This window comes from Ammospiza caudacuta, chromosome 9 (assembly GCF_027887145.1).
Source record: "Ammospiza caudacuta isolate bAmmCau1 chromosome 9, bAmmCau1.pri, whole genome shotgun sequence".
NCBI classification, from domain to species: Eukaryota; Metazoa; Chordata; class Aves; order Passeriformes; family Passerellidae; genus Ammospiza; species Ammospiza caudacuta.
This window is the reverse complement of record NC_080601.1, coordinates 1,616,558-1,643,184: the sequence shown is the minus strand read 5'-3', so window position 1 is coordinate 1,643,184 and position 26,627 is coordinate 1,616,558. Positions and strand designations below refer to the sequence as shown.

General features: G+C 43.1%; 1 protein-coding gene across 1 annotated transcript in view; it reads right to left on the bottom strand.

Annotated features, from left to right (window-relative positions):
* CTNNA3 (catenin alpha 3) overlaps positions 1-26,627 on the bottom strand; it is a 415,687-nt gene that overhangs the window by 324,510 nt on the left and 64,550 nt on the right. The window contains exons 6-7 of the mRNA XM_058810887.1: positions 11,063-11,326; positions 6,870-7,073 (exon numbers count right to left, since the gene is read on the bottom strand). Coding sequence (XP_058666870.1) covers positions 6,870-7,073; positions 11,063-11,326 — 468 coding nt within the window. The remainder of the gene's footprint in view (positions 1-6,869; positions 7,074-11,062; positions 11,327-26,627) is intronic.

Genomic DNA, 26,627 nt, shown 5'->3' with positions numbered 1-26,627 from the left:
AACCCCTTCCATTAATAACCAGAAGCCATTCTGTTCCTGAGGACTTTAACATGGAATTTCCTCAAACTCCTTGTTACCAAGGCTGGGGTCAGTTCTCCAGAGAGCAGCTACACAGAGCTTTGCAAGCTGCACACTTGTGAAATAAAGTGGAAGTAACCATAAAGCACAAGTCAAACATCCCCTATTTTACCTCCTCAGGTGTCACTGGCAACCAGGAAAGTGTTAAAATTCTTCCTGGGGAAACCATGAAGCACAAGTAAGGCCAAGCTGAGATATCAGTAAGCTTGAGGCATCTCCACATCCCTCCACTCTCCAAGAGCAAGAATGGCAACAAAAGAGCATAAAAAACCATTATCAATCCCAGTCTCCACATCCAGACAGTGGGTCAGACCTTAAGCTGTTGTTGAAGACTCCTCAATACAGAGGTAGAGCAAGGCATTAGTGCTCCACAGCACCCAAATTTAAGAGCTGAGAACAAGAGCAAGGCCCAGAACCACGCCACCAACAAAAAACCCTCCTGGTTTTCCAGCCATTTTCTGGTTTGAATTTGCAATGCTCACGTTCCAGTAAGTGATCAGAGGCTGAAACCCAGAGAGACACAGCAGCCCAAGTGCCAGCTGCCAGCTGTGTCCCCTCTCCCACAATGGACCCTCCCCATGGCTGTCCAGGCTCTGCACTGCCCACCTTTCCCCAAGGGCTCACCCAGCCCAGCTCCTCCCTGTCCCTCAGCGATGTGCTCACCCCCAAACAGGTTCATCCTCTCACTGCCAGAAGCTGTGGACACAATCTGGTGGTGCAGGACAAGGCTTGGGAGCCTCGAGGGAAGCCAGTTCCATAAAGCTCCAGGAGCTGCATTCCCAGCAAGGTTCAGGTGTGCCCTACGTGCAGTCCAGGGCACAGCTGACCATTCTGAGCTCTGCCACAGAGCACACAACACTCCATGGATGGCCAGGGCTTGATGAGCAGTGATATAAATGTGTACTGGGTGGGCAACTTCAGTTCACTTGCTGGTCTGCCTCAAGGTAAAATGTATCACTGCTCTCCTCACAGCTTGTAATGGAAGCACGGCTGGAGAAGCAGGGCTGGCTTGGCTCTGCTCCTGCCACACGCACAGCACAGCTGTGGGACAGCAGGACACAGCAGCTGCCACCACCTGTGGCACAACCCAGACTAAATTACCCATGTCTGACCCAAACACGTAGGTAATCATGACACAAAAACCCAGGTAAGAAACGAACAGTTTTAGAATACACAAGAAGGACGTGAAATCAGAACTGAAAAATCAGAAAAATACACACATATGTATCTCCAACCTATAACCATACTAATGAAGCTCAAATAGGATGGAACATTCCAACAGTAAGGGGATTTGAGTTCTAGAAAGCAGCTCTCACAGCAGTGTTCTGACCTGCCCTAGCACTCCAGGAGTGATCTTTACTGAAAGCCAGAGGAAGATGCAGGTAATTGTTCAGGCACACCTCCCTCATTAATGATGGCAGACACAGCAGCACCTGCAGCCCTGAGTGCTGCTCCAACAGCCCCTTCCAGCCAGGCTCAGCACAGCTGCACCGTCCCTGTGCCCCCAGGGAAGGGGTGTCCTCACTGTGACTGATAAAAGCACAACTCACAGAACAGGGAGCTCGGGCTGCTGCACTGCACTGAGCTCAGCAACTCTTCATTGCAAAGGATGAAGAGACAACAGCTTGTCACTAGGAAAAAGCAAGTGCTTATTAGCAGAACAATGTGACTGCTCCAGTGGATACATTATTCCATTACTGTCCACAGGACAGTATGATTCTGTCACTTATAAGGTATCCAAACCCACAGTAGCAATTCCTGTTGCTGGATGTCCTAAAACACAAATGTATCTGCTAACAACCTGTGTCTATGAGTAAAATTCAGAAAGGTTAACAACAGCACACAAATAATTTTGAAGAATTTTTGGAACAATTCAGAAAAAAACCTGCTGCCTTGCAGAAGAATTATAAATGTGTTTGCAATTTCCTGTGTGTCGGAATTACTCTGTGAACAGAAAAATGTATAGGTTCTTGTGGAGACCATTTTGCTTCACTTGGCATTATATGATTCACTGTGATAAAACCTCTGTGAAAAACACTCACATTAAGGCAAGTATCTTCTGAAAAGATGTTTCTCCAAGCTTGCATTAAAAACTCTTTTAAAAAAAAATTAAAAATTTATCTCACTGACACCAAGAAGCTCTTAATCTTTGATGCCTTTGAGGCTTATTAGACACTTTAAATAACAGAGGAAAATAAAAGAAACAAATTTAGGAACACAAAAGCAATACTCCTTATACTCTTTCAAATGTTAGCGCTAATAAATCCTAAGTTCCTGTACAGTTTGTCAGGAAAATTAATCCACAAACACCAGAGGTTTATGTCCAAAAAAAGAGACAGAGGAGTCCTGTAACTTTATTCAAATACAGGGAGAGGCCATGGGGCATTTCCCCTGGTGTCTCTCAGAATTTCTGAGGATGCAGCCTCCTTTTTATCCTCATTTCCTGGCCCCATGTCCATCTCTCTTCCCCATTGCCTGAGGTACTTCAGAGGTACAGACTTTCTGAAATGTCTCATACCTGAGACCCCCGTCTAATGTATAACCCTCCCCCTTTTGTTTTCTTTGTGTCAATCCGTGGAATTCCTATGGAATTTATGGTTCTTCCCATCGCTTCTTTCATCTCTCAGTACCCAGTTTTATTTATCAGCAGACCTACAGTTTGTAAGGACAAGTCTCTTTCATTCCATTCATCAATCAGTGGAATCCTTCCCATTGTTTCTTTTCTCTCTCACTGCTAGTTTTACCTGCCAGCAGACCCACAGTTTGTAAAGACAAGTCCCTCATTCGAGTTCAAGCACCGAGGCCCAGCTTCAAAAGAACAGAGAATGCACTTGCCTGTGGAGTACAACAGTGATGCCAAGGAGAGGAAAACTGAATTGTGCTTAAATTGTGCTATGATAGCAAATGGCTGTCATCATCTTTACAGCTCACTCAATTCCCAGGCCTGGCTTGCTGAAACTACTAATAGAAGAGCCAAAAAGACACTGATAAATCAGCACTGTTTCCTGGATCTATCATCTTTTCTTCAGTGAGTTAGAGCTGTGAAATAAAGTAACTGACATCTGGTAATCCTCTCATTGGAAAACTTATTTAACACAGTCTCAGTAATAGCCAGAAACTGTTCTCAGTGAGTGTTTCCATTCATATAAGAAGAGCTCTAAAAGAAACTAAAAACTTGTCATTCCCTCCTGTTATGTAACCACATGCCTTTAAATCTTTTGTATTTTCTCTCTTCTGCTTCCTTGTCTCTGCCACCTTGTGCATTCACTGTGTTCTGCAGCAAATTATATGGCACTTTCCCTTACTGTCATATTTCAACAGCTGCTGTCTGACTTTCTCAAGTCAGTGAGCTGGGTTATGTATTATTCTTTTCCACCTATTGTACATTACATACCCCTAAAACCATGATTATGTCTGAAGTAGAAAAGATCATCACAATTTTGTTTCAAGAGTCTAAAAATGTAAAACCATTTGAGTTAAAATCTTGTAGTTTCACACCAGAGATTCATGGGAAAGCGTTCTTGGGACAAACCCATAGAAACCTTTTGGACTAATATGGGATGCTGTTCACCACATCTGCATCCTGCCACGTGCTCTGGACAGCATCAGAGAGCCACTTATGTTGGAAAAGCCCTTCAAGATCATTGAGTCCAACCATTAAAGGTGGATGCTTTCCTGTATAAAACCTTCAGCCACTTAACAGCAAACCCTGACCCACCTTTGAACAGACATTGCAAGAGAAATCTGCTACAAGAATGTACTGAAGATTTACATTCCAAGCTAACCAGAGCTGAAGAAATCTCACTATCTAACCCATATGTAAAGCACTTCCAGAGAGCTTCAAGGATTAAGCCTGCATTCAACAGCATTTTGATTAAAACTTTCACAGCATCTCTCTCTGGTGTAAGGGCTGAAACACAATTTGACTTTAACAAAGTATCTAAACTTCCAATAAACAATGAGAAATATCAAAAAGTATGATATCTGTCAGATGAAAAAAAAAATCTGACATGCATAATTATTTTAGTCCCTAACCTACATTATCCTAAGGACAATAGAATAAGACAAAGTAAAGAGTCTCATTAGAACAGCTTTCAATTGTGTTAACTGCTATGACTTACAGAACAAAAGGGAATTTCAGCTCCCAAAAAGGGAACAAATATCTGTATCACACAATTGTTCCCTCAATATGCTCAGTGAATCATCCTGAGGTATCTTTAGAAAAGAACATTATGCCTACAGATAATGTTTACAGATGAAAAGCATGAGATTAACATTGTGTACCCATATTAACAGTATTGAGTCTCCACTGTTTCAACATTTACCTGCCAGATGTAACAAGTGTCAAACCCATTCTTCAAATCTAAAAGAAAAATCAATTCTAAAACGCAAACTACGTTCCTTTTCTAATTCACAGCTACAAGCATGTCAGACAATCAGATTTCTGGATTTACCCAACACTCCTGTCTTCCCAATATAGCAATTTAGTCATTCTAACACTTGTAAATCGGTGCTCTTCTTCTCTTCTGGTGACAACACCCTACTCAAAAACAACACTAACAGATTGCTTACCTTTTAAGAAATTCTTATTTAAATTGTTGCATTCTACAGGAGCAGAGATGACATTTCCAAACTCTGGGCTAGGAAGTGGTATTACCAAAATTCTTGTTTCTGGCATATGAAAGATTGTCTGTTCTGAATCAGTGACAGTTCACAACAAGCATAAAATAACCTTAATGTACATTTTATCTGTGGTACGGCATTTTCCACAGACTTTATATACACAACGCAATTAATACAATTTATACTCATGCTGGGGATGTGCATTTAGTTTTCGCTTACATTTCTGGAGGAAAATGTCCCTTTCAACCTTTTAAAGATCATTTTGTGAAATGCAGGTTAAACTGCACTTCAATGCTTAGCTAAATGCTAAGCTCCCAGAGCAGGAGGTGCTGAGGCAGGCCTGAGCTGGGCCCTGTGTTACTCAGTGGCCACGCATTACTCAGTCGCCCTGTGTTTGTTACTCAGTCACCCTGTGTTTGTTACTCACTTGCCCTGTGCTTGTTACTCACTTGCCCTGTGCTTGTTACTCAATCGCCTTGTGTTTGTTACTCACTTGCCCCATGTTTGTTACTCACTTGCCCCGTGTTTGTTACTCACTTGCCTTGTGTTTGTTACTCACTTGCCTTGTGTTTGTTACTCACTTGCCCCGTGTTTGCTACTCAAATCGCCCTATGTTTGTTACTCAGTTGCCCCATATTTGTTACTTACTTGCCCTGTGTTTGTTAATCAGTTGCCCCATGTTTGTTACTCAGTTGCCCTGCATTATGCAGCGGCCCTGTGTCTGTTACTCAGTTGCCCCCTGTTACTCAGTCCCCTGTGTTTAATGTCACTCAGTTACACTGCATTCCCTACTCAGTGCCCCAGTTCAATACTCAGTGCCCCGTGACTGTTACTCAGTTCCCCCATGTTCATTACTCAGTGCCCTGTGTGTGTTAGTTCCCCCTTGTGTGTCCCTCAGTTCCCCCACATTCGCTACTCAGCTCCCCCATGTTTGTTACTCAGTTCCCCCCTGTTCATTACTCAGCTCCCCGTGTTCGTTACTCAGTTCTGTGTTCGTTACTCAGTTCCCCCATGTGTTACTCAGCTCCCCGCATTCGTTACTCAGCTCCCCACATTCGTTACTCAGTTCCCCGTGTTCGTTACCCAGCTCCCCCCTGTTCATTACTCAGCTGCCCCATGTTCGTTACTCAGTCCTGTGTTCGTTACTCAGTTCCCCCATGTGTTACTCAGCTCCCCCGCATTCGTTACTCAGTTCCCCACATTCGGTACTCAGTTCCCCGTGTTCGTTACCCAGCTCCCCCCTGTTCATTACTCAGCTGCCCCATGTCTGTTACTCAGTGCCCCATGTTCATTACTCAGTTCCCTCCATCTATTACTCAGTTCCCCATGTCCAGTACTCAGCTCTCCCGCGTTCCATACTCAGGTGCCCGTGTTCATTACTCAGTTCCCCACGTTCATTACTCAGCTCCCCATGTTCATTACTCCATTGCCCCGTGTTCATTACTCCACTCCCCCGCGTTCGGTACTCCATTCCCCTGTGTTTGTTACTCCATGCCCCCGCATTCATTACTCAGCTCTCCCGCATTCATTACTCCATTCCCTCATGTTCATTACTCAGCTCCCCACGTTCGTTACTCAGCTCCCCACGTTCGTTGCTCCATTCCCCCGTGTTTGTTACTCCATTCCCCCATGCTCGTTACTCTGTTCCCCCGTGTTCGTTACTCAGTTCCCCTGTGTTCATTACTCAGTTCCTTGTGTTCATTACTCCATTCCCCCGCGTTCACTACTCCATTCCCCCGTGTTCATTACTCAGTTCCCTGTGTTCATTACTCCATTCCCCCACATTCATTACTCCATTCCCCCATGTTCACTACTCCATTCCCCTGCGTTCACTACTCAGCTCCCCGTGTTCATTACTCAGTGCCCCCGCGTTCATTACTCCATTCCCCCACATTCATTACTCCATTCCTCCGCGTTCGTTACTCCATATCCCCGCATTCATTACTCCATTCCCCCGCATTCACTACTCCATTCCCCCATGTTCACTACTCCATTCCCCCGCGTTCATTACTCAATTCCCGCACGTTCACTACTCAGCTCCCCGTGTTCATTACTCAGTGCCCCCGCGTTCATTACTCCATTCCCCCACATTCATTACTCCATTCCCGCACGTTCATTACTCCCTTCCCCCACATTCACCACTCCATTCCCCCGCGCTGGTCACTCACGGAGCGCAGGTACTCGGCCAGCAGCTCCTGCAGGGCCTGGCGGATGGCGCTGCACTCGGCGATGATGCGCTCGCGGTGCGAGTCCCGCGTGCACGAGGAGTCGGCCAGCAGCGCCGCCCCGCTGATGATCGCCTCCAGCCGCTGCTCCAGGGACGGCCTCACCTTCTCCTCGCTCACCGCCACAGCATCCAGCACTATTAAATTCTGGAAAAAAAGAGGAGCACAGGTAAGAAAAGTCAGTTCAGTGAAGCTGCTGCTTTACTTTGTACTTGCAGGAACTGCAGTGACATTATGCTTCCCAGATGTGCTGCTGGCCCTTTCCACTGGAAGCATCCAAAATCCTTCTGACCATGGCAGATTCGCTTTTCCCTAGTGGGGCTAAACACAGAGGTCATTTGCAGACAAACCCAGGCTCTCTCTGCCATTCAGAGTCTCAGACCAGAGATTAAGCTCTGTTTCAAAGAGGGGTTCGATGCCTATAAACTTTAGTCTTCTAGAGATCAGGAGAACCTCTGGATTTAACTCAGAGCCAGCAGTGCTAGCTCACAGCTGAGAAAGCTGAGTCAGATTACATGAGGAGTCTGGTTCTGCTGACTTTTAGTCTAAGCAATCCCACACTGTGGCAGAAAGTCACTGCTGCCACTTTTAACAGGCTTAATATGGGCAAAGATAAAAACTGCAGCTTTTGTTTAACAATTATTTTTCCAAAGGACATAGATATAACTGTCCTTTTGCTTTTCAGTAGGTAAGGCAAACAAAAGCAGACAATTCTTTTGGCTTGATAAAATTAATTACATTTGTGTGGAAAGCAAATCTTCTAAAGAGAGAGAAAAGGAGACTATGAGATTTTCATAAAACAGCAAAGTAAGTCTATTTGAGCTTCAGCATTTGAAGAAATTTACACCAGTAACTGTTAATATACCTGAACATCTGAACCTGTGTCATTATGGTCCTAATCTCCAAACCTGGATTCCACATACACCTGTTCACCTCTTACATCACATCCATAGGTGGTGTCAAGCTTTCAGAAGAAATATTAAACGAGAAAACTATGCCAGATACCATGATAGGGAATTTAGGTAAATCAGAACTTATCTGTGCTTATCCACTAAGTGCCAGACTAACTGCAAACTGGAGGATTTTAATTATTTTTTTCAGTTTAGATTTAACAAGCCGATTTCAGGGACTATCTAGCTTAAGCTAGAAACGAAAGTGTTATATTAGAACACCATAAGATAAAAGCTTAAACAGTGAGGCAAGGAGACTTGAGTCACAAGCTTGTGTGAGAGATTTGAAACTCTGCCTCCCTCATTCCTGTCAGAGCCCTTAGCACCCAGGTGCTCTGGGGTCACTCACACCTGCTCAAGCTGTGCCACAGGGCCACCCTTCCCTGCAGCAGCAGCTTCCCTGCAAGCTCCTGCATCTCCAGCAGCCCCTCGATGCCAAGCTGCACATGCAGTGCCCATCACAATGCAAAACACACCTGGCAGGTACAACACTGAAGTGCTGCTGCAGAAAAACAGCTCCATTGTCTGGGGAAAACTCAGACACATGTGGTGGCCACAGCCAATTATACAATCAGCTGGAAAAATTACTGCCTTCAAATCTCAGCTGACCCAAAACAGAAATGTCCTCCTTTGGGAGACAATTAGGAGAAAGTTTACACCAACATGGACAAATAGCACTGGCCAAAAAGCTACTATGGTTCATCTCTGAATAAAAAATAATCTAGGCAGTAACAGCCAGGAAAACATGATTTCAGACTCTGCCCTACAGATAAAATTCTTCAAATGATTTCATTACTTATTCATAATCAGTACAGCTACACAGGAAAGAGAAGACACAATGAGAAGACACCAGGCACATGGGAAGCAGTCTCTGGTGGGTTTGATTTAACAGGCTGAACACTGGTCAGCTACTCTGAAGCAGCTCAAGCTTAAGAAAGCATTTAAGAGGAGTGATTAGATCCCTGTTTTCTCCCTCACTGGTGTGAACCAGGAAAAAAAGAGGGCCCATGGGAATGCAGAAACTTGGTTGTATTTGGTGAAGTTCTGCAGTGACTTACAGCCTTTTGGCATCTCACTGTAACTGCTCAGCTGGATGGCCACAGTCACCCAAGGACCACAGAGACTCAGGTATGCAGGACCTGCATCATTTTGTGAGAAATGTCTTTGCACTAACAAGGTGAAAGACCAGGGAAAGGCATTAGATAACCTGCACCCAATATGCTCTTAATATGCAATTAAATTTTAAAGTTACAATTTTGTGTTTATTTATAAATGACACAGTAGTTATAGGGAACCTTTAAGAGAAATTGTTGAGAATCTACTGATTTAAGAGTTAGCTGCTCTAATTTTACTGGTGGTTTCCTCACCTATAAATCTCTAATAACTTTCACAGTGCCAGCACTGGCAAAGGAAGAATGATATTGCAAAACATCTAGATACTAGATTGTTGGGTAAGCTCCGAGATACATTTCCACACTATAAACATTTAATGAGATTTGTTCCCACCAGACTATTTATTGCATCAATCTATTTCATGGCACTGTATTTGCAACAAGAAGATAGAGCAAAGGTTATTTCAGGTCCTTAGCCAACAGAACTTTCTGTAAAGCGAGAAAAGTGTAACCATCTAACTCATAAAATCATTTCTGAAGTTAAATGCTCTATAAATTGTGCTTTATCTAACTCACACAGCTTCAATTCCCATTTGTGCTACCCAGGTAAAAATATATTTACAACTTGATAAACAAATGCTTTTTACAACCATCAGACTTCTATGTTCCAAGTAAAACCAAATTCAATTCAAAATGCTTTTCCCCCCATTTTGTGTACATCAAAAATTTCAAATTTTAGAACAAAAATAAATGTTACTGCATTTTTAAACAATACTGCTTACACAGAGTCAAGATTAATTCATCTGCAGTAATAAAATGCATTCCTTTTGATGTTTCTTATTTTTTTTAATTTTTAAGCAATTCAGGTAAATCCAGGGTCTCATATAAGGAATCTCATTTGTCATTCACAGCTACATTTTAACATGTTATGTATTACACTTACATGTTTCTTTTTACTCCCATTTATTAGGGAGATAGATTAGGAACTGTAATTTCAAAACCTGTAATGTGCAATTGCAGCCTGCTCCTCTGTAGGGAACAACCTGTCTGCTTTGACTTTGAGCACGCCAGAGAGGCCTTTTTTTGATCAATAACCTGCCACTACAAAATCTGTGTCATATTTCTATGTGTTTGTTTCATCTTCCTTTGAAAATTTTAGATAAAAATCTACTACCATCAGTCCTAACATCAGTTATCCTGAAAATGTATCACAGTCTTAGCACTGGGACGCTGAGATCTGCTAAGTCCAAGAATTCACAATCAAAACCACCCATATGTGCAAATGTGTTTAGAAACATACATTCCTCGTGTTGATCTGGGCCTACATCAGTTACACCACATGAAGATCATGGTCTGTAGCCTCACCTACAGGAGATCTTTCACCATTTCTGGCAGGACAATGGAAAATTACCCTGGTGAGAGCCAGAGCAGCCATGAGAAAAAGGAAAAACTCCATAGAAAAACTGCAGATGAGGTCAGGAACAAAGAAAGTGCTGCCTTCCCCCAGATGTTTGCTTCACTAATGGAAGCAGAAATGCAGAGGTGGTGAAAGCATATTAGCTATGTCACTTTATTTAATGATAAGCAGCAAATATAATGAGGTTTCTGAATTGCTCGATTATAGAAATTACAGAATGATCCCACTGACACATTCTGGAGACAAGGACTCAGCTTGCATGGCAGCAGCTCAAATGCAGCCAGGGCAGCAGTGGGCACTGTCAGCTGGGAATCACTTCTGGGCACACTCAACTCTGGGTTCTGCCCGCTTCCTGCAGGATGTGTCCGTCTGTCTGTCTGTCCCAGCAGCAGGGACACAACTGCAGCTGACTCTGCCCTCTGTTCAAAGGGAGCCAAACACTGAACACGCATGAACCTTAACTCCAAACTCCTCTGAAGAAAATGAAATCATTTCAATGAACCATCTCAATGAAATCATTTCAAGTGATACTACTTAGACTAGGACTAAGCAGAGCAACAATCTTTAATGCCTTTAGGCTCATCATTTATGGTACCAATAGTTGTTAAAAAATTAAAAAACTTTTCCAAAATACTGCAATCTCACACGTTTACATACCTCAAGCTCATCAAGTGCACTTCCCAGAGTAGCTGTACGAGGCGCGGGTTGCTCCACTTTATTTCCAACTCCTTGGGAAGCATTAGAAATTATATTGAGAGCATTCTGTATTTCATTGCAAATTGAATCCTTGCTGGCTGTAAGGGATGCAACATCTGAATGTTCCAAACAAGCTGAACATATTGAATGTAGGAATGCAGAATTTTCCTTCAGGGATACACGTGCTGCAGCAATTTCATCTCGCTGATTGCTAGATTTCAAATCCTGCCAGCAAAAGAACACGCTGTTTATTTCCAAGAGCACTCCAAAACTGACACACATAAACATTTTTCCATTTCTATCTCTGCCCTGCTTAAGGAAACATCAAGTTAAATTCATCAAAGTTTGTGAAAACAGACTGTACCGATAGTTACAACTGAATCATCATTACCTCATGAGAAATGAACAAAGTATGTGTAAAACAACCACCATTTTTAGTGTGTCTTACAACCAGCACCACGAACTGTGATTTGCTTGTTTTTAAGCAGTTTTCCTCTGAGCAAACCGCCCTGGAAATGAGCTGTCTTTCCTCCTAGCCATGTCTTTCCTTGGTGGCAATGGAGAAGGACAGAGGTGCACACAGAGTTAAGGCATTCTGTAATTGCTGCATCTGAACAAACTCCCCGTGTTTGTTGCCCTGCCCCAGCAGCCTCTGTATTGAGCTGCAGAACAGCAGGCAGGTCACGGACACCAATCCTGCACTCCCCAGAAAGGGGAAGCATGGAAGGTGTGGAAATGAAAAACCTGCTTGAGAGAAGCCACCTTGAGGTGCCTGAGGGGGCTGCCTCCCCTCTGACCCTGCTGCCAAAGCACTCGGGGATCTTACCACACCCACCTTGTTCCTCCCTTGCCCACCAGCCCTCCTTGAAACCCTACAGCCTCCCACCAACAGACACATGGGACACAGAACACCCCAGTGCCACTGAACTGGCTCCAGGAATCAATCATGGGCACTGCTATTTGGACAGCTGAAAGTTCCGGACTTTGGGACAACCACAGAGTCGACATCGGGCTGCACGGAGCCTCCTGCCTCATCCTGTTTTACTGCAGACATTTCCCCCCGCTTCTTCTGCATCATGTCCCCTTGAAGAGAAAACTAATAGATATTTGTAAAATGGCTTGGGTGAAGGAGACAGGGGAAAAATAAAAAAGGGAAAATAGCACATCTGAGCCTGTGGCACCAGATTCAAATGATGAGAAGAGGCACAATGAAGAATGAACAAGTAAATGCATACAAAACTTCTCACAGCCTGCCCACAGGCAATCTGAAGTCTAATTATTTTCCTTTGCATTGCATCAGGCTCTATATGCATTATTTACAAAAGCATCACAGTACCCACTTCTCACTGCATGAAGTTTTTAAGTTTATGGCTGTAAAGCATTTGATATTAAATGAACCAGTCCCGTATTTTTAAAATCTCATTTAGTCCAAGATATGCATAGGACATAGGATTGCCTCTTACTTCCTCAGGCTAACTTAGAAATCTCAGGGATATAAGTAACAAAAAAAGCCCCAAAAGCAAACAAAATGAAAGAGATGTAGTCTTAAGCAGGAGCAGACAACAGTTTAACCAACTGATCATCTGAATCAGAAAACTGTGTTTTCTTTAGTGTATTAACACATCGTGTATTTTTAAATTTTTAATATGCATATATATAAATGAATCACCACTGTGCAAGAGATATTTTATTGCCCAGTGTGTTCAAATCCAAATGCTCCTGCATCTCCAACCTCAGCAAAGCAGCTGCAATTTGTCCAGTGTGCTGGACTTGCTCAGAAAAGAAATGTTATTTAAGCACTGACTCTGGTTCTAATTAGTGAATCTATCTTTCCTGCAATTATTCCAAGACAGCAGACTGCCCTCTTTTCTCCTGTGCTACAAGGAAGCCACAGACACAGAGATACAATGGAAAGTCAATGCAGCACTCCAGCCTAGCTGGCTTCTATTGTTAACTATTTCTTACTTTGCCACATCATATGCAAACCATCAAAACCAAATTTAAAAATTACTTTTTCCCTCTAAAACAGCCCTGTCTAACCAGGAGTGAGACGATCATAAGAGAACCAAAACTGGTAAACCAGTAGCACAAAGCCAGCAGTCAGTAACAACATCTGGAAAGGTTCAGTAAATGGATGTTTTTGTTTTACACAGTACTGGAGAGAGATTCAGAGTCATGGCATTCATAAATTCTCCTACAAAGAGCCCCAGTTTTGTTCAGAAATATGTTAAATTTAAAAAAAAAATGCTCAGACCTCTGAAATTCATCACTACTTTGTTGTTTAGCTGTGAGCTTGGAGAGCCCCCAAAGAAGCTGTAGAACCATCATTCCCTTCCATATTGAGGAAACAATTATGCTTTGAGATTTTTCATTGTAAAAAGAAGAAACATCTGATAATCTTAGTCTGAGCTTTTGCATAAATGGACCAAAAAAAACCCCTAAGCTTGAGTGATTTGCTATCAAAGCTCTGCACATGTGGATTATCAGAATAATGAACTAGTTCTTGGAAGGAGGAAGGTAGTCTCCACCAATATCTGCAGTTCACCCAGCTACTTTACTGCACTTCAGGCTATTTTATTTTATCTTCATGGTTTAGCACTTCCATCTTATTCCAACTTCTTTTTCAACTGGTGTACTGTGTCTATACTATACAGACATAAACTATATGTTTTTCCACACTAAATCAGTTATGTCACGTGAGACCAGCTGAGATTAAAGATAATCCCATTTCCAAGCACTGCCAATCCAAGAGGCCAACTACAGACATTTCCCCAGGCTGCTGTCCCAGTCCTTCCAAGACATATTTCTGTGTCTTCCTTATATCTGGTAGTCCATGACAAGAATGGAAAATGAAAGGATAATCAGCAATTTCCAGCTGTGGATTGCTCCAGATAAACCCAGTCAATGGACAAGAGGACTTTTAAGAACTTGAAAACTACCTTCTCATTGTTAAGTTTTGACTGCACTACTTCAATAAGGAGAAGAAAAGGAGGGAAAAAATTTGTTCTTTATCCCAAATAATACATCTGAGGTTTGACAGCTCAATAGACTGGGAAGGCAGCTCCTGCTCCCTGAGCATTGCCATCACACAGCTCAGGGGGGCTGGGATCACCATGGGTACAAACCACACTGCTGGATTCTGCACCAGCTGCAGCTGCACTGGGCACTGCAGCACCCAGCCTGTCCCTGCACAGACAGATGTTACTGAACCCAGTGCTGTAGCCAGGGAAAGCACAGGCACACAAACTCCACCATTTCATGCTACTATAGAAATACGGGACAAAAGCATTCATTTTTCATCCCAGCTTCAACCTGGCCTTTAGCGTTCAGCTTTCAGTCAGAGCGGCTGCCAAGTGCAGAGCTGCTGATTCAAAGACCATAATGAAGCTCAAACTCTTCCAAGTGCATTCATGCACTGTTCATCTGGGCAAGGCTCCAGACGATAAATTCCATAAAGCACTGTGTCGTCCTTTCCAGTGGGAGAAAGATCTCACCAACCACAGCAAGTGAAAAACACCTGGGGGTGACACTGGCAGTAGAGGTCCCTCAGCCCTGTCAGTTCTGCCAAGGGAATGCTGCTGTACACAGTGTGAGAGCTGCCAGCCTCAGGCTCTGCCAGCCTCAGGCTCTGCCAGCCTCAGGCTCTGCCAGCCTCAGCTGGGAGCTGCACCCACACCCGGGCCTGGCAGCCCCAGCTCCACACGGCCTGGGACCCTCAGTGCCCCTCCCAGCCATGGCACAGGGGTGCCGGGCTCCTGGGACCCTCAGTGCCCCTCCCAGCCATGGCACAGGGGTGCCGGGCTCCTGGGACCCTCAGTGCCCCTCCCAGCCATGGCACAGGACCTTTCCACATCAGCATTTACCATCAGCAGGGATCTCCTGCTCTCAGCTCCATGATAAACCTGCCCCTGCCTGCTCCACAAAACACTCCATTTGCCAAGCTGCAAACAGCATGGCCTGCTGGCTCCTTTCTTCCACACAAGGCTTCCAAATACATCTGAACTGATGATGCACACAAGTGACTGCAACCACACCAAAAGGAGACACAAATAAACACTGGGACAAACACCTGGCAGGATAAAGGCATCATTAGCACAAATGAAACACCAGGAGATGATGGAGCTGTGCTGCACTGCCCAAAGGTTCCCTTATGTGCATTCACAGCAGGTTGACACCACTCAGCCTATCCTTACCAAGCACGATCACAGTACGTGTTAGGAATTCCAAGCTAACTTTTAATACTTTAACTTTTTAATACAAAAGTCTTACCTGGTCTCTAAAGCCATTTTTTCTGACCTCAGAAATCAGAATCAGCAGTTTTAGTGTCTCATGGTACCATTACAGCACAGCATGTACAGGGCACAGAAACACCACATACACAAGATACAGACCCTGTATGGCCAGAAGTGTAGGCAGTTTGCATCACATGCATGAGTACACAAAATATCAAGTGTTATGTGCACAACAAATGCATATCAATGGCACCAGAAGCCTTCAGTAATAGCCCCTGTCTCTAGGCAACCCAGCAGTGTTTATGAAAGCCAGCTGAGAGCAGGCAGGGAGGGGACTCCCAGGACTGAGGTGCCAGCAGAACTCACTCTCTGTATCAACCCCTGAGCACTGTTCATCATACAGGAGTGACAGATAACAAACACCACAGACCAGCACAGTTACCTCACACAAAGCCATCACTGGATTACACCCCTGCTCCTGCAGTTTACTGATGTTCTCCAGGAATTTCCTGTTCAGACAGGGAAGGATGCAGTTTCTTTTGACACCGCATGATTTGGTTGCACCAGATTGCAACTACTGCACAACACTCTGAGTCCCCCTGTGCTCCAGGAACTCCCAGCCCATTTACTGATGATGGAGCAATCCTTGCTGCCCCTTCTCCATCTGCTACTTCTCTCCAATACCCTGCTGTTATCCTGCAGTCCCCCAGATGAAGCAGCTGATTTGGGAAGGTAGCAAAGCAATTTTTTCCCTGTAAGAATTGATATATAGCTCACAAAGGTTCTCACCCAGCACAGCCACAGTCCCATTTGTCACCAGTGAGCTTGCCTAGAACTAGAGCAGGAAGCATTCATCAAGGAGAGGGCTCAGAGGGGAGGAACCCCCACAAGGTCTTATCACATCTGGAAGCTTTAACTAAGCTGTTAAAGCTTTCAGGAAATGTTCTGGCCTGGACTTTTTTCAATGGAAGATGACTCACTGAAAAATGCAGCAGAATGGCCTTCCTCCACAACTATTTTTTTCCCATGGTTTTATTAAACTGTCATAATACCATATGTGACTATTTTATTTGCTTCTTTTCTGAGGTTTTAAAACTAGAAGGGATTTGGGGATGTTTATTGGATTGAAAACTTGTTTCATTCTCTGCCTTAGTGGTAGTAGGCTACTTGCAAACAGCCTAAGTAAATTATTACTGCTGGCAGATGACTTCATACAGGGTCCACAACCAATTCCACTGATACAGTTTACCAGACAACAAACAACTCTTTCACATTTAGCCTGTTTGAGTCATCTTTTTATATAAGTGATCATGCCAGAACATATCACATCTGCCACAAGAGTTCAGGATCTCTTCTCTGGTATCAGCTGAAGTTCCTTCCCCAGGTACAAGTTTCTCTTCATTTCTAGCAGAACACAGTTCAGTTTTTCCAGATTTATTATTATGAAAGATGGGAAATCATCAACAATAAAGAGGTACAGGACTCATATAAGGCAGTCTGTTCCACCTGCTCTTTCCTCACAGATTATATAGTCAATATATCTTCATGGCCTTTGCCCCTATTCTTCTGTCAAACTCCAGGTAAACTCTTTTTAATATTAATTATAAGTACTTCTGAAATATTTGAAATAACGTACTTGTGGTTTTTCTAGTTAAAGCAGAATGAAGAGGCTCAGTGCAGCCCCTGCAGCCCAGGATGCCCCAGGGAATGTGAAGTGTCTCCAGCCTCAGACACGTCCCACTGACGTGGGGAACCAGCGTCACTCAAGCAAGCAGCCCTGAAGTGCTAATCCATCAAAGCAGCTGATTAGCATTACCCATTTCAGCAATGTTAGCAGCAGGGCTTGCTTTCACTGCTCAGCTGAAACTGCAAAATGAGCTGGTTTCAAGTATTTATCATGGACAAGCCCCCTTATTTTTTTCTGTATATCAATTTAAGTTTTTTAATTTTGTTTTCTGCATACCTTGCAAACACTTCCAGAACAGAAACTCAGAGCAAGAAAGAAGCAGCCATTAAGCCCTTGAGCTCTGAACTGAATGTTAATGCATTATGTGTGATAGATTTAATACAGAACTGAGAATAAATGACTTCCAGCAGCTGCACTCTGGACCTATAAATTGCTGTGAGTACTACAAAATCCATACAGAGGAAGAACAACTCTATAATTTACAGCATCAGTATCTGTCAAGAAATGCTGCAAATACAGGACTTGATTTCTTCCTTTTAACATTCCTATTAAAATTAGACATTATCCTTACACAGATTCCATTTAGATTAGAAATTTTATTCATCTTCCCTGGTGGCACATCAATGCAGAACACCATTTAATTCTTACCACTGTTAAACTCAATTCAAAAAGCATAAACACCAAAAGAGTTTGATAAAATAAACAGGTAACAAGCTAAGGATTAGCTTGGGTTTTACACTGCAAACGCTTTGGGAAGGTGAGGAAAGGGCAGCGCTCTGATGAGACAGTTTATCCTGCACAGCCACACAAACCCAGAGCAGCAAACGTCAGGGGCAAAGGTGTGCACTGCTGGATTCTCCTCAAGCTGCATCCTGACCAGCAGCACTGACAGGCACCATTCCCACAGTCCTGTTTTGGATTCTGCAACACCTTCACAGCACAGTGAGCAGCCTGAGAGTCTGACCCAATGTACTGTAATACAGAGCAGCAGCCATAAAAATGGAATAAACTGTAACCAGTACCTGCAAACTGCACAGTGTCGTCCATTTTATGGAAACATTTCTAAGTTCTGGGTCCCAAATTCACATATCCACTCAAGAGCTATAAATGGTTGCTAATCTGTGGGCACCAAACAAGGGATTGTTAAGGGATGAACCAGATCTGAGTTTTTCATTAAGGAAGTACCTTCCATCAGCTTGTGCATGCAGATCAGCAAAGGGGAAAAACTTCCCACATTTTCCAGTCAACAGACACTGTGACAGTGGCTTTTATTAAAACAAACAAACACACACACCCCAAAATTAACATCCTTATTAACACAAGTAATTCCAAAATCCATGGACCACAAGGGTTCTGTTTTGCTGAAGACATTACAAACAGCTCCAGGACTGAGACCAGCATTGCCTGGTACATTTATTGCCTTCAGAGACTACTGTCTGTTAACAGTGGTTTAAACCTCCAACTTAAATTATAAGTCAGCTTCAGACTTTTATAGTTGAACTGACCCAAGTTTTACAGTTTAATTGAGTCAATGACTTCCAGGTCTCCCCAAAGTGCATTTTTTATGTGGCAGTAAAGTTGGTGAAGGCTGTTTTCCTGATCTCTAAATAGGTAAGAAATAAGGTGTTCAAGTCCCACAAAAAAATCCAGCTGAAGTATACTGGTATGAAATAAGGCATTTAATTACAATTTTTCTGGCACAAAGTCAGAAGTTTCAAAAGATGATTTCCATTTTCCTAAACTGAATGCCCTGTCAGAGGTTCAGTCACATGAAAGCCCTTCAAATTGGTCAGAACTCAGCCATACCCCTGTGTCAGACACACAACACTAAAAACAAAGCCTGTTTGTAAGTATTACCTCACATGGCATTATTTTCATAGATCTCTCCTCCATCCCCTCTCCACACAGAATTTCAAATTCCAGTAAAGTTTGGAGAAACTTAATAAAGAAAAATTTGCAGGTGAGAAATTAAGCCTGAAAAAAATTTGGCTTACTTGGCACTGACTTGTGTAACATTTTCCATTACAAAACCCCTGCTTTCACCTGTTCCTAATTCTGACAAATTAATAGGTTAGGCTAAAACTTCTCACATCAGATCTCTGAAGAGGGCTGTTGATGCTTCCTTACTTGATGGGTTTTTTGTTCAGAGAAAACATGGGTTCAAGCACTTCCAGGTTAAAGGCTAAGGAAAGCATTCTCCCCATGTTAATAAAGCCTGAGCAGCATTTTCTGGAGAAAACACACTATTTGCAAGTTTTTTGGAACAGCTGAATTAAGATTTGCTTCCTTTGATATCATGTGAAGTTGAAATAGTAGCAATAAAGACAAAGCACAAAACACTGCAGAGGAATGGTGAGAGAGAAGAAAACACAGGATCTGTGGTCCTGGGGGCTGCTCTGACAGGATACACGAGGTGAAGGAGCAGAAACAGCATCCCCAGCTCTTCCCTGTTTGTGTTGTCCAACTGAGAACACTTCTTAACTTTAACTCTGTGTCAGAAACTCAATGTGAAAAAACAATTTTCTCTAAATTGGTTTTAAAAACTCTTCTTAAAGAAAGTAAGTTATTCCTCCCTACTAATTATAAGCCTTGGTATTGAAGCAATCACATACTATTCTTCCAATTACTCACTCAGTGCTAAGCTTGGCTATTTTGCACAGAATTAAAGCAAAATTGTACAGAATTAAAGCAATTCTCCTTAATTGCCACATTAAAGTCTTTGGAGGCCTGATGGTTTGCAGCCTGCAAGCTCTTCTATTTCTCCAGTCTGCATGCCACCAAAGCCCATTCAGCACCAGCAGGCACATTTCTTACCCCTGCCCTGATGATTTCAGTCCTGGCAAACCCTGGCCAGTGCTGAGTGCCTGCAAAGAGCCCCTGGCTGCTCCTCCTGGGCAGCTCTGGGGCAGGAGGGGCTCCACACTGATGTGGGAACACCCACAGCAGCAGCAGCTTCTTCTCTCTCACCAGACACTGCCTAAAAAAGGGATTTCCTCCAGCCCTCCCGGACTGTCCACATGCTCCAGAGAGGAAGAGACTGACTGTCAGACCTTGCATCCAAATCACATCAGAGGAAGCAAAAATTGAGGGGAAAAATACCTCATGGCCTTTGCCCCTGTTCTTCTGTCAAACTCCAGGTAAACTCTTTTTAATACTAATTATAAGTACTTCTGAAATATTGAAAATAATATACTTTTTTTTTTTTTAATTAAAAAAACCACAACCAAAGCAATCTGAATGAAGTGACTGAACCAAGTGGCAGCCCCCTGCAGCCCAAGATGCACCCAGCCCACAGTGCAGGGAATTTGAGGGGTCTCCAAGGCTGACGTGGCTAAGAGATAAGGAGGAAGAGAACGTGGCTGGAAGGTGACAGAGCAGGAATGGTAAATGAAGAGCCAGGGCACTCCTTGAGGCACCAAGCAGAAGCAGAGCAGCATGGCAGAGCAGTAACTGCTCACCATGTCCTGGGCAAGGGGAGCACAGCAGCCCCTGCTGCCCAGGAGGACAAAGCCATCCCAACACCCCAGGCCACAGAGCTCACTTTGTCTGTCCCTCCTCCCTCTGCTCAAGGCTCTGTTTGTCTCTCCAGCTGTGTGTCAGAGAAAACAGCATTTGGCAGACAGGAACAGAGGTGAGCACCCAGCACTGAAATTACTCCCAGAAGATAACCTCGTGGTTTAGAGTTCACCTAGGAAGGCCCCATTAGCAAAACAAGGCTAAGAAAATCAGCCTGTGCAGTATCAGATTTCCCAACAGGATTTAAATACTTAATTTTTCCATTTCATAATGGGAAAAATCAACTTCATGCTCAAGGATGAGGACTTTGTGCTACTGGGAGCTTCTCACGAGCAGCCACTCCTGTGAGATGAACGCCACGTTACCAATGATCCCACTGCTCTCCAGTGTCACAATCTGTTAAACACAGATTAAATCAAAAAGCTTCTCAAGCCAAGTGGGAAGTACTGCATGAGCCTTTGCAAAAAATGTGAATAAACAAGCACAACATAAACATCAGCAGTCTTCTGTATTTCTGGATCTGCTCTTTTAAGAGTTGACTTAGACATTTCTTTCATTGACTAGCTAAGTATTGCTCAATTAGTTTAAATGTAATTACTTTCCTCTCATTACAGCATCAAGTCTTTTGTTGGCAGCACACCCACAAATTCCAAGGTTTACAAGTATCTACACTGCTTTTCACTTACAATTCTGGACAAGTGCTGTAATTTCCCAGCTTGCTGAGACATATCATCTTATAGTTTCAGGACTGTGAATTCCACTTATATAAAAACTGCAGGAGAGTTCTTTTGTCTTTAAAGTTTATTTAACATGAAAATAACCTTTCTGAAATGTTTCCTTTCTTCTAGATCATTCTTGTGACATATTAATGCAGCACTAAAACTTTTTTCATAAGACAATACCTCACTGTTAAAATGATAAATCACACTCAATGACTACCTAATCAATTTAGTTTTTAGAGTATTATTAGAACATCGTTTCTGAAAAGTGAACAGAATTTTTAAAAAGTGCAATCCTTCAGAGACCTGATCTTCAAAACTAAGAAGCATAACTGCCACCTGAAAGGGAACAAATCTTTTGTATTTCATTATAATAGTCAATTTTTGCACAATATTGAAGACATTATTCTTGCTCAGGGAAAAAGTTCCACCACTTCTAATACAAATTTCTTTCAGCAGCAATGTGAGATGAGCTGTGCATCTGTGTATTTTAAAAGTTTCCTGGATGTCCTCTCACAGCGGATTTGAAGTCCGTGGCCCCCTCGGAGCGAATGCTGCAGAATCAGAGGGAGGGCAGAGGTGAAGGGCTGAGGGACTGAGAGCAGCAGGCAGGGCCCAGCCCCAGCACTCAGGCACTGGGAACCCAGCAGGAGGGACACGGGGATCTGCAGCACCTCGTGGCCTTCACAGCAAGGGAAACGTGGCAAGGAGCACATCAACACGGCAGCAGGGGAGCCATCACCCCAGCCCACACTCACCATCAGGCCAGGGGGAGAAGCAATGGAACAGGAGGGAGCAGGAAAGGGCAGGGACTGCAGCAATCCTTGCTAAAGAAGGCTGGCTAAACACGTGACATTCTCAGCATGTCAGTGATGGTGACAGAAATAAACGTAACACTCCTTTTCACATGACAGAAACGGAAGAAGAGCAGCTGGCACGGGAGCACCCAATGGAGAAGGAAGGACCCAAAGAGAAGGGCAGCCAGGCAGGCTCTGCCAGCCCCCAGCCTGCCTGGAGCCTGCCCTGGGCACGGAGCGCTCAGCCCCAGCCTGGGGGAAAGGGCTGGGGAAAGGGCTGCCCCTGGAGCCCACAACACCCCACAGCCACCCTCCTCACCCCACACAGCCCTTCCCTTCCCTCCAAGCATTTCTCACTCTAAGCCACCACCAGTAGAGCTACTCCTATCTCTCTAAGCCATAGGTACTTCCTGCCATTGGTCTCGGGTTTTTTTTAGAGAGTTTTTTTATTCTACTTGAGGCTTTTCTGTCATTTTGTGTTGGGTTGCTTGGGTGTTTTAGAAACCATCCTCCGAAACCAAAGAAATCTGTTTCGAAATTGCCCAAGTCTTCAATATCATTTTAATGTTCTTCATCATACATTGTCTCTACAGAATTATCACCAAACTGGAAACTTTATTAGTTAAGCGTAGCATGGAAAACATTCTCCTGTTGAAGTGGCAGTCATACACTAACAGCAACAACAAGAGAAAAACCACCCAAAAAAGCCATTTAACAAGTGCATACACCTGCATTCTGTATACTTTTCTTACAGCACCCACACAGCAGCTGTGGCATGTCTGTTATTAACTATTTTTTCCTGCTTCTTAGACACTCTTCTCCCAACTTAGACAAAAATAATTTGTCCTTGTTAAGCAGTCACAGAATGACAACTTCTAGATTTAAAATTAGTCTCATCAATCACTTCAGCACAGAAAAATGCCCCAAATTCAAAACATTTGAAATTCTATTGAGCAGTGTATTAAACAGCTAGCCCTGAAAACTCAGGTTTGTGAAAGTCACTGAAGTGTGTTCACATCTGCTGCTGATTCAGCCTGTTAATGCCACAGTAACAGAAAACTGCCAAAAAGCCAACCACATAATAACAGTTGCCCTGGAAAACAATTTTGGTAATTACAGTCTTCTCAGATAATCAAGTAAAAAAGCAATTTACAATCTCTATAAGATGATTTTTTCCTAGCATAACAAAATTATTTCCATATAGCACTTGGATGTTGCATTCAATGGGTGCTACATTGCAAGAAACTTCCTGATCATTCATGACCATTTACAGTAATTACACAATAAGCAGCAAAACAAAAATACACATTTTATCTGAGCTGGCCCAAGTGGCAGTTTCAGTAAGTGACAAGAACAGTGGTGTAAGTGCACCTACATGCCAGAGAAAAGGCAATCAGCATGGGACAAGTCCATAGCAAACCTTCTGGGAGGGGGAAACCCAGACTGAAACAATGCCTGCCTTGCTCCATGTTTCCCCAGGCTTTCACTTCTCAATGTTCTTTACTGCTATAAAACAGGAGGAAATGAGAACTTCAGAGGATAAATCAGTAAAATCAGTTTTAGCTACTTTTGATGTGAAAAAAAACCCTGCTTCAAAAACGCATTCATTCACCTCTTAAAGAGAACAAAGCCAAAAGCTGAATGTGACTGCTGTCCTGCTCTTTGTAAGAGCTCCTTATCAACACACAATGTCCTGGCCTGCTGGTCCCTGTCAAGCTCAGCTCCCACAGCCAGGACACCAGTCCAGGAGAAGCTGAACAGGGTGACTGAGCTTTAAACAATACCAGCCACAGCATGACCTTCACACGAGGATCCATTTATCTCCAAAGAACTGACCCAAACTTTACCATTAGGTTAAGCAATAATTTATTTGGCAGCTCCTCTCCAGGGAAAGGCACAGAATTTTCCCACAGACTGACTATCTATCTATCTATCTATCTATCTATCTATCTATCTATCTATCTATCTATCTATCTATCCATTAAGACTGGGGGAAACTCTTCCAAAGCCATTAAAACTCGTTCTTTTCTTTCTGCAAGGAGCATTTTTTAGAAATACCTCCTCTAAGATAACAAAGGGGCCTGATTCATGAGGTACTTTGTGCCTACTCACTACTGAGATCAGCTCTTAGTCAGGCTCTGATTCAGCCCAGGCCCACAGAGGTGACTCTGGGGACATCAGTGGCACCACAGACAGCCCTGCTGCTCCACTCACAATCATTCTGCTGTGGGAGCTGGCACAAATGGGCACACAGAGAACAGCTGCTATGTGCCATCTCTAATCACCAGAAAAAAGTCAGATCTGAACCTCTGGACTTCAAACAGGCCATACACTGCTATCAAATCCTTGGACTGCTCATCAAATACCATATGTCAAAAGTCAAATACTCTATAAAAGTCTTCATAGTCAGTAATGAATCCCAAAACAAAATTCATTCTATCACTTAGACGGATTCCTCAGAATTTTCCACATTCTCCTATTTTAGAAAAGGTTAATTAATTTTTTTTAAAGGAATGCAAGGCTTCAAATTGATAGCTGGCACAAAGCACAAAGCAAACAGCTCATTAGAAATACCACAGGTAACAAGCTTATCATCTTTCTGTTGTTCAGTCAATAAAGAAAAACAGACATTTAACTGAAATGAATAGAAGGCATTAGCTTTTCATGAGTAGACAATTCATGATACCAGTCATGAGAAAGCCAAGAACCAAATGATCACAATATGGTGTAGTTGACACAGCCAACAACTCAAAGCAGCCTGTCTTGTATATGAAAAAAAAAACCAAACAGAAATAGTCAAAATTAAACTGCCTTATTTTCCACTTCCCACATGAGTGCTCTGGATCTCCAGTTGTCACAGCCAGAGATTCCTTTTTTGTCAGGATTATGGTTGTATACCCTTGCACCAACAGATTAACTTCTGTAGGACTCACTACTCTAACTCTGTAAACCCTCCTGATACCTCTTTGCTTGCAGTTAAAGGAGGATAAAAGTGTTAGGATAATAGCTATACATAACTACTTCTCTATTTTTGTCATCCACAGTTCTCTAAATCACATGGATGTGTGCTTTGAAGAATATTATACTTTTGTATTTGCAGTTCACTATCACAGTAAAGGTCAAATGGAGAAGCTACAGTTGAATAAATTACATTATGCTACTGCTTCATTAAGAAGTCTGATGCACAGTCATGTTTTAATGAATTACTCACACTATTAAATCATTAAAGAAAAAAAAAAGCCTTACTATACTCAGAAATATTCCAATGGGTAACAAGCTGAAAAAAAACACATTTAGTAACTCATTTCATCTTCATTTTAAGCCAGAGAATTTCTGAACAGTTCCATTTTCTCAGTTTCACTATATTTGCTAAGGACATTCAGTAAAAACATTTAATTTGTTGCAGCAGCTTCAGTGCCAAGCAAAACCTGATATGAATAAATAAACAGGTGAAGTCCACAGAGGAGGAGTGCCATTATAAATCAGGCTAAGTACAAATAATGAAGCTACTACATCCAGGAGACACCAACACTTGTTATACAAAGATACAGAACTCTCCCATGCTGTTGCTGCTGTACAATTGAGACATAAACTTTAAGGAATTTAGAGATTTTAGAGGAGCTAAGATTTTAGTTAGAGATAAGCCTTATTGGAGTTAATTAAAATAAATGGGTAGGCCTTGATGAAGTTAAGAGTTAGTAGCTAACTAATAATTGATTGCTTGTCAACACAATGTTTGGTGAGCTTGATTTATAATAAAGAATATAGAAACTGATAAATAGCTTTTGGGAACATCAGACAATTGTGGCCTCCTCTGTTCTGAAACCAATTGGAGATGGGGAATGGGAGTTCTACCAAGGGTTCATTTGTCATATTTGCATGGGAAAGGCAGAAAGGTCAGAATGAGGAAGACTTCATTTACTTCCTCATTTTGGGACCCCTCCCCATGAAAGGGACCACCGACCCATTTCAAGGAACAAACTACACATGGTTAATGGCTTTGGAACTAATTACCATACAAAGTGGGGAATGGGATGTACCAAAGTTATGAATATGCATTTGTATTTTGGGCATTTGTATAGATAAAAGGGTTCTGTAATCACTTGTAAATCACAGTGTGTATTTGGGAGCTATCCCACAATACGCACACACTTTCTAACTTTAAACTGTTGGAGAGTTTTTGTGTGTCACAGTTGGATATGGGTACTAGATCAATATCCATATTTTCAATAAATGCCAGTGATGGGATTGCCCTGAAAAGCAGAAGTTGTCAGCTGAGCAGCAGAAGCAGCACACGGCCCAGCCCTGCCCTGCTCACCACCCCCAAGCTCCCTGCAGTTCAGGAGGAGCTGCAGCTCTGCACACAGCGATTCCCAGGGGATGCACATCAGCCAGCAGCCACCACACCAAGGGCTGGGTGTGCTGCCCCTTGGAGCTGCTCAGTCTGCACTGACCAATCCCACTGGCAGTGCCTCAAGGCCGCCTCAGCTCAGCACCACTGGGGCACCTTGGACAGCCCCAGGTTTCCAGCTCCAAACCAAGCTCAGCACAGCTCCCACCTGCTGCTGCCCCACT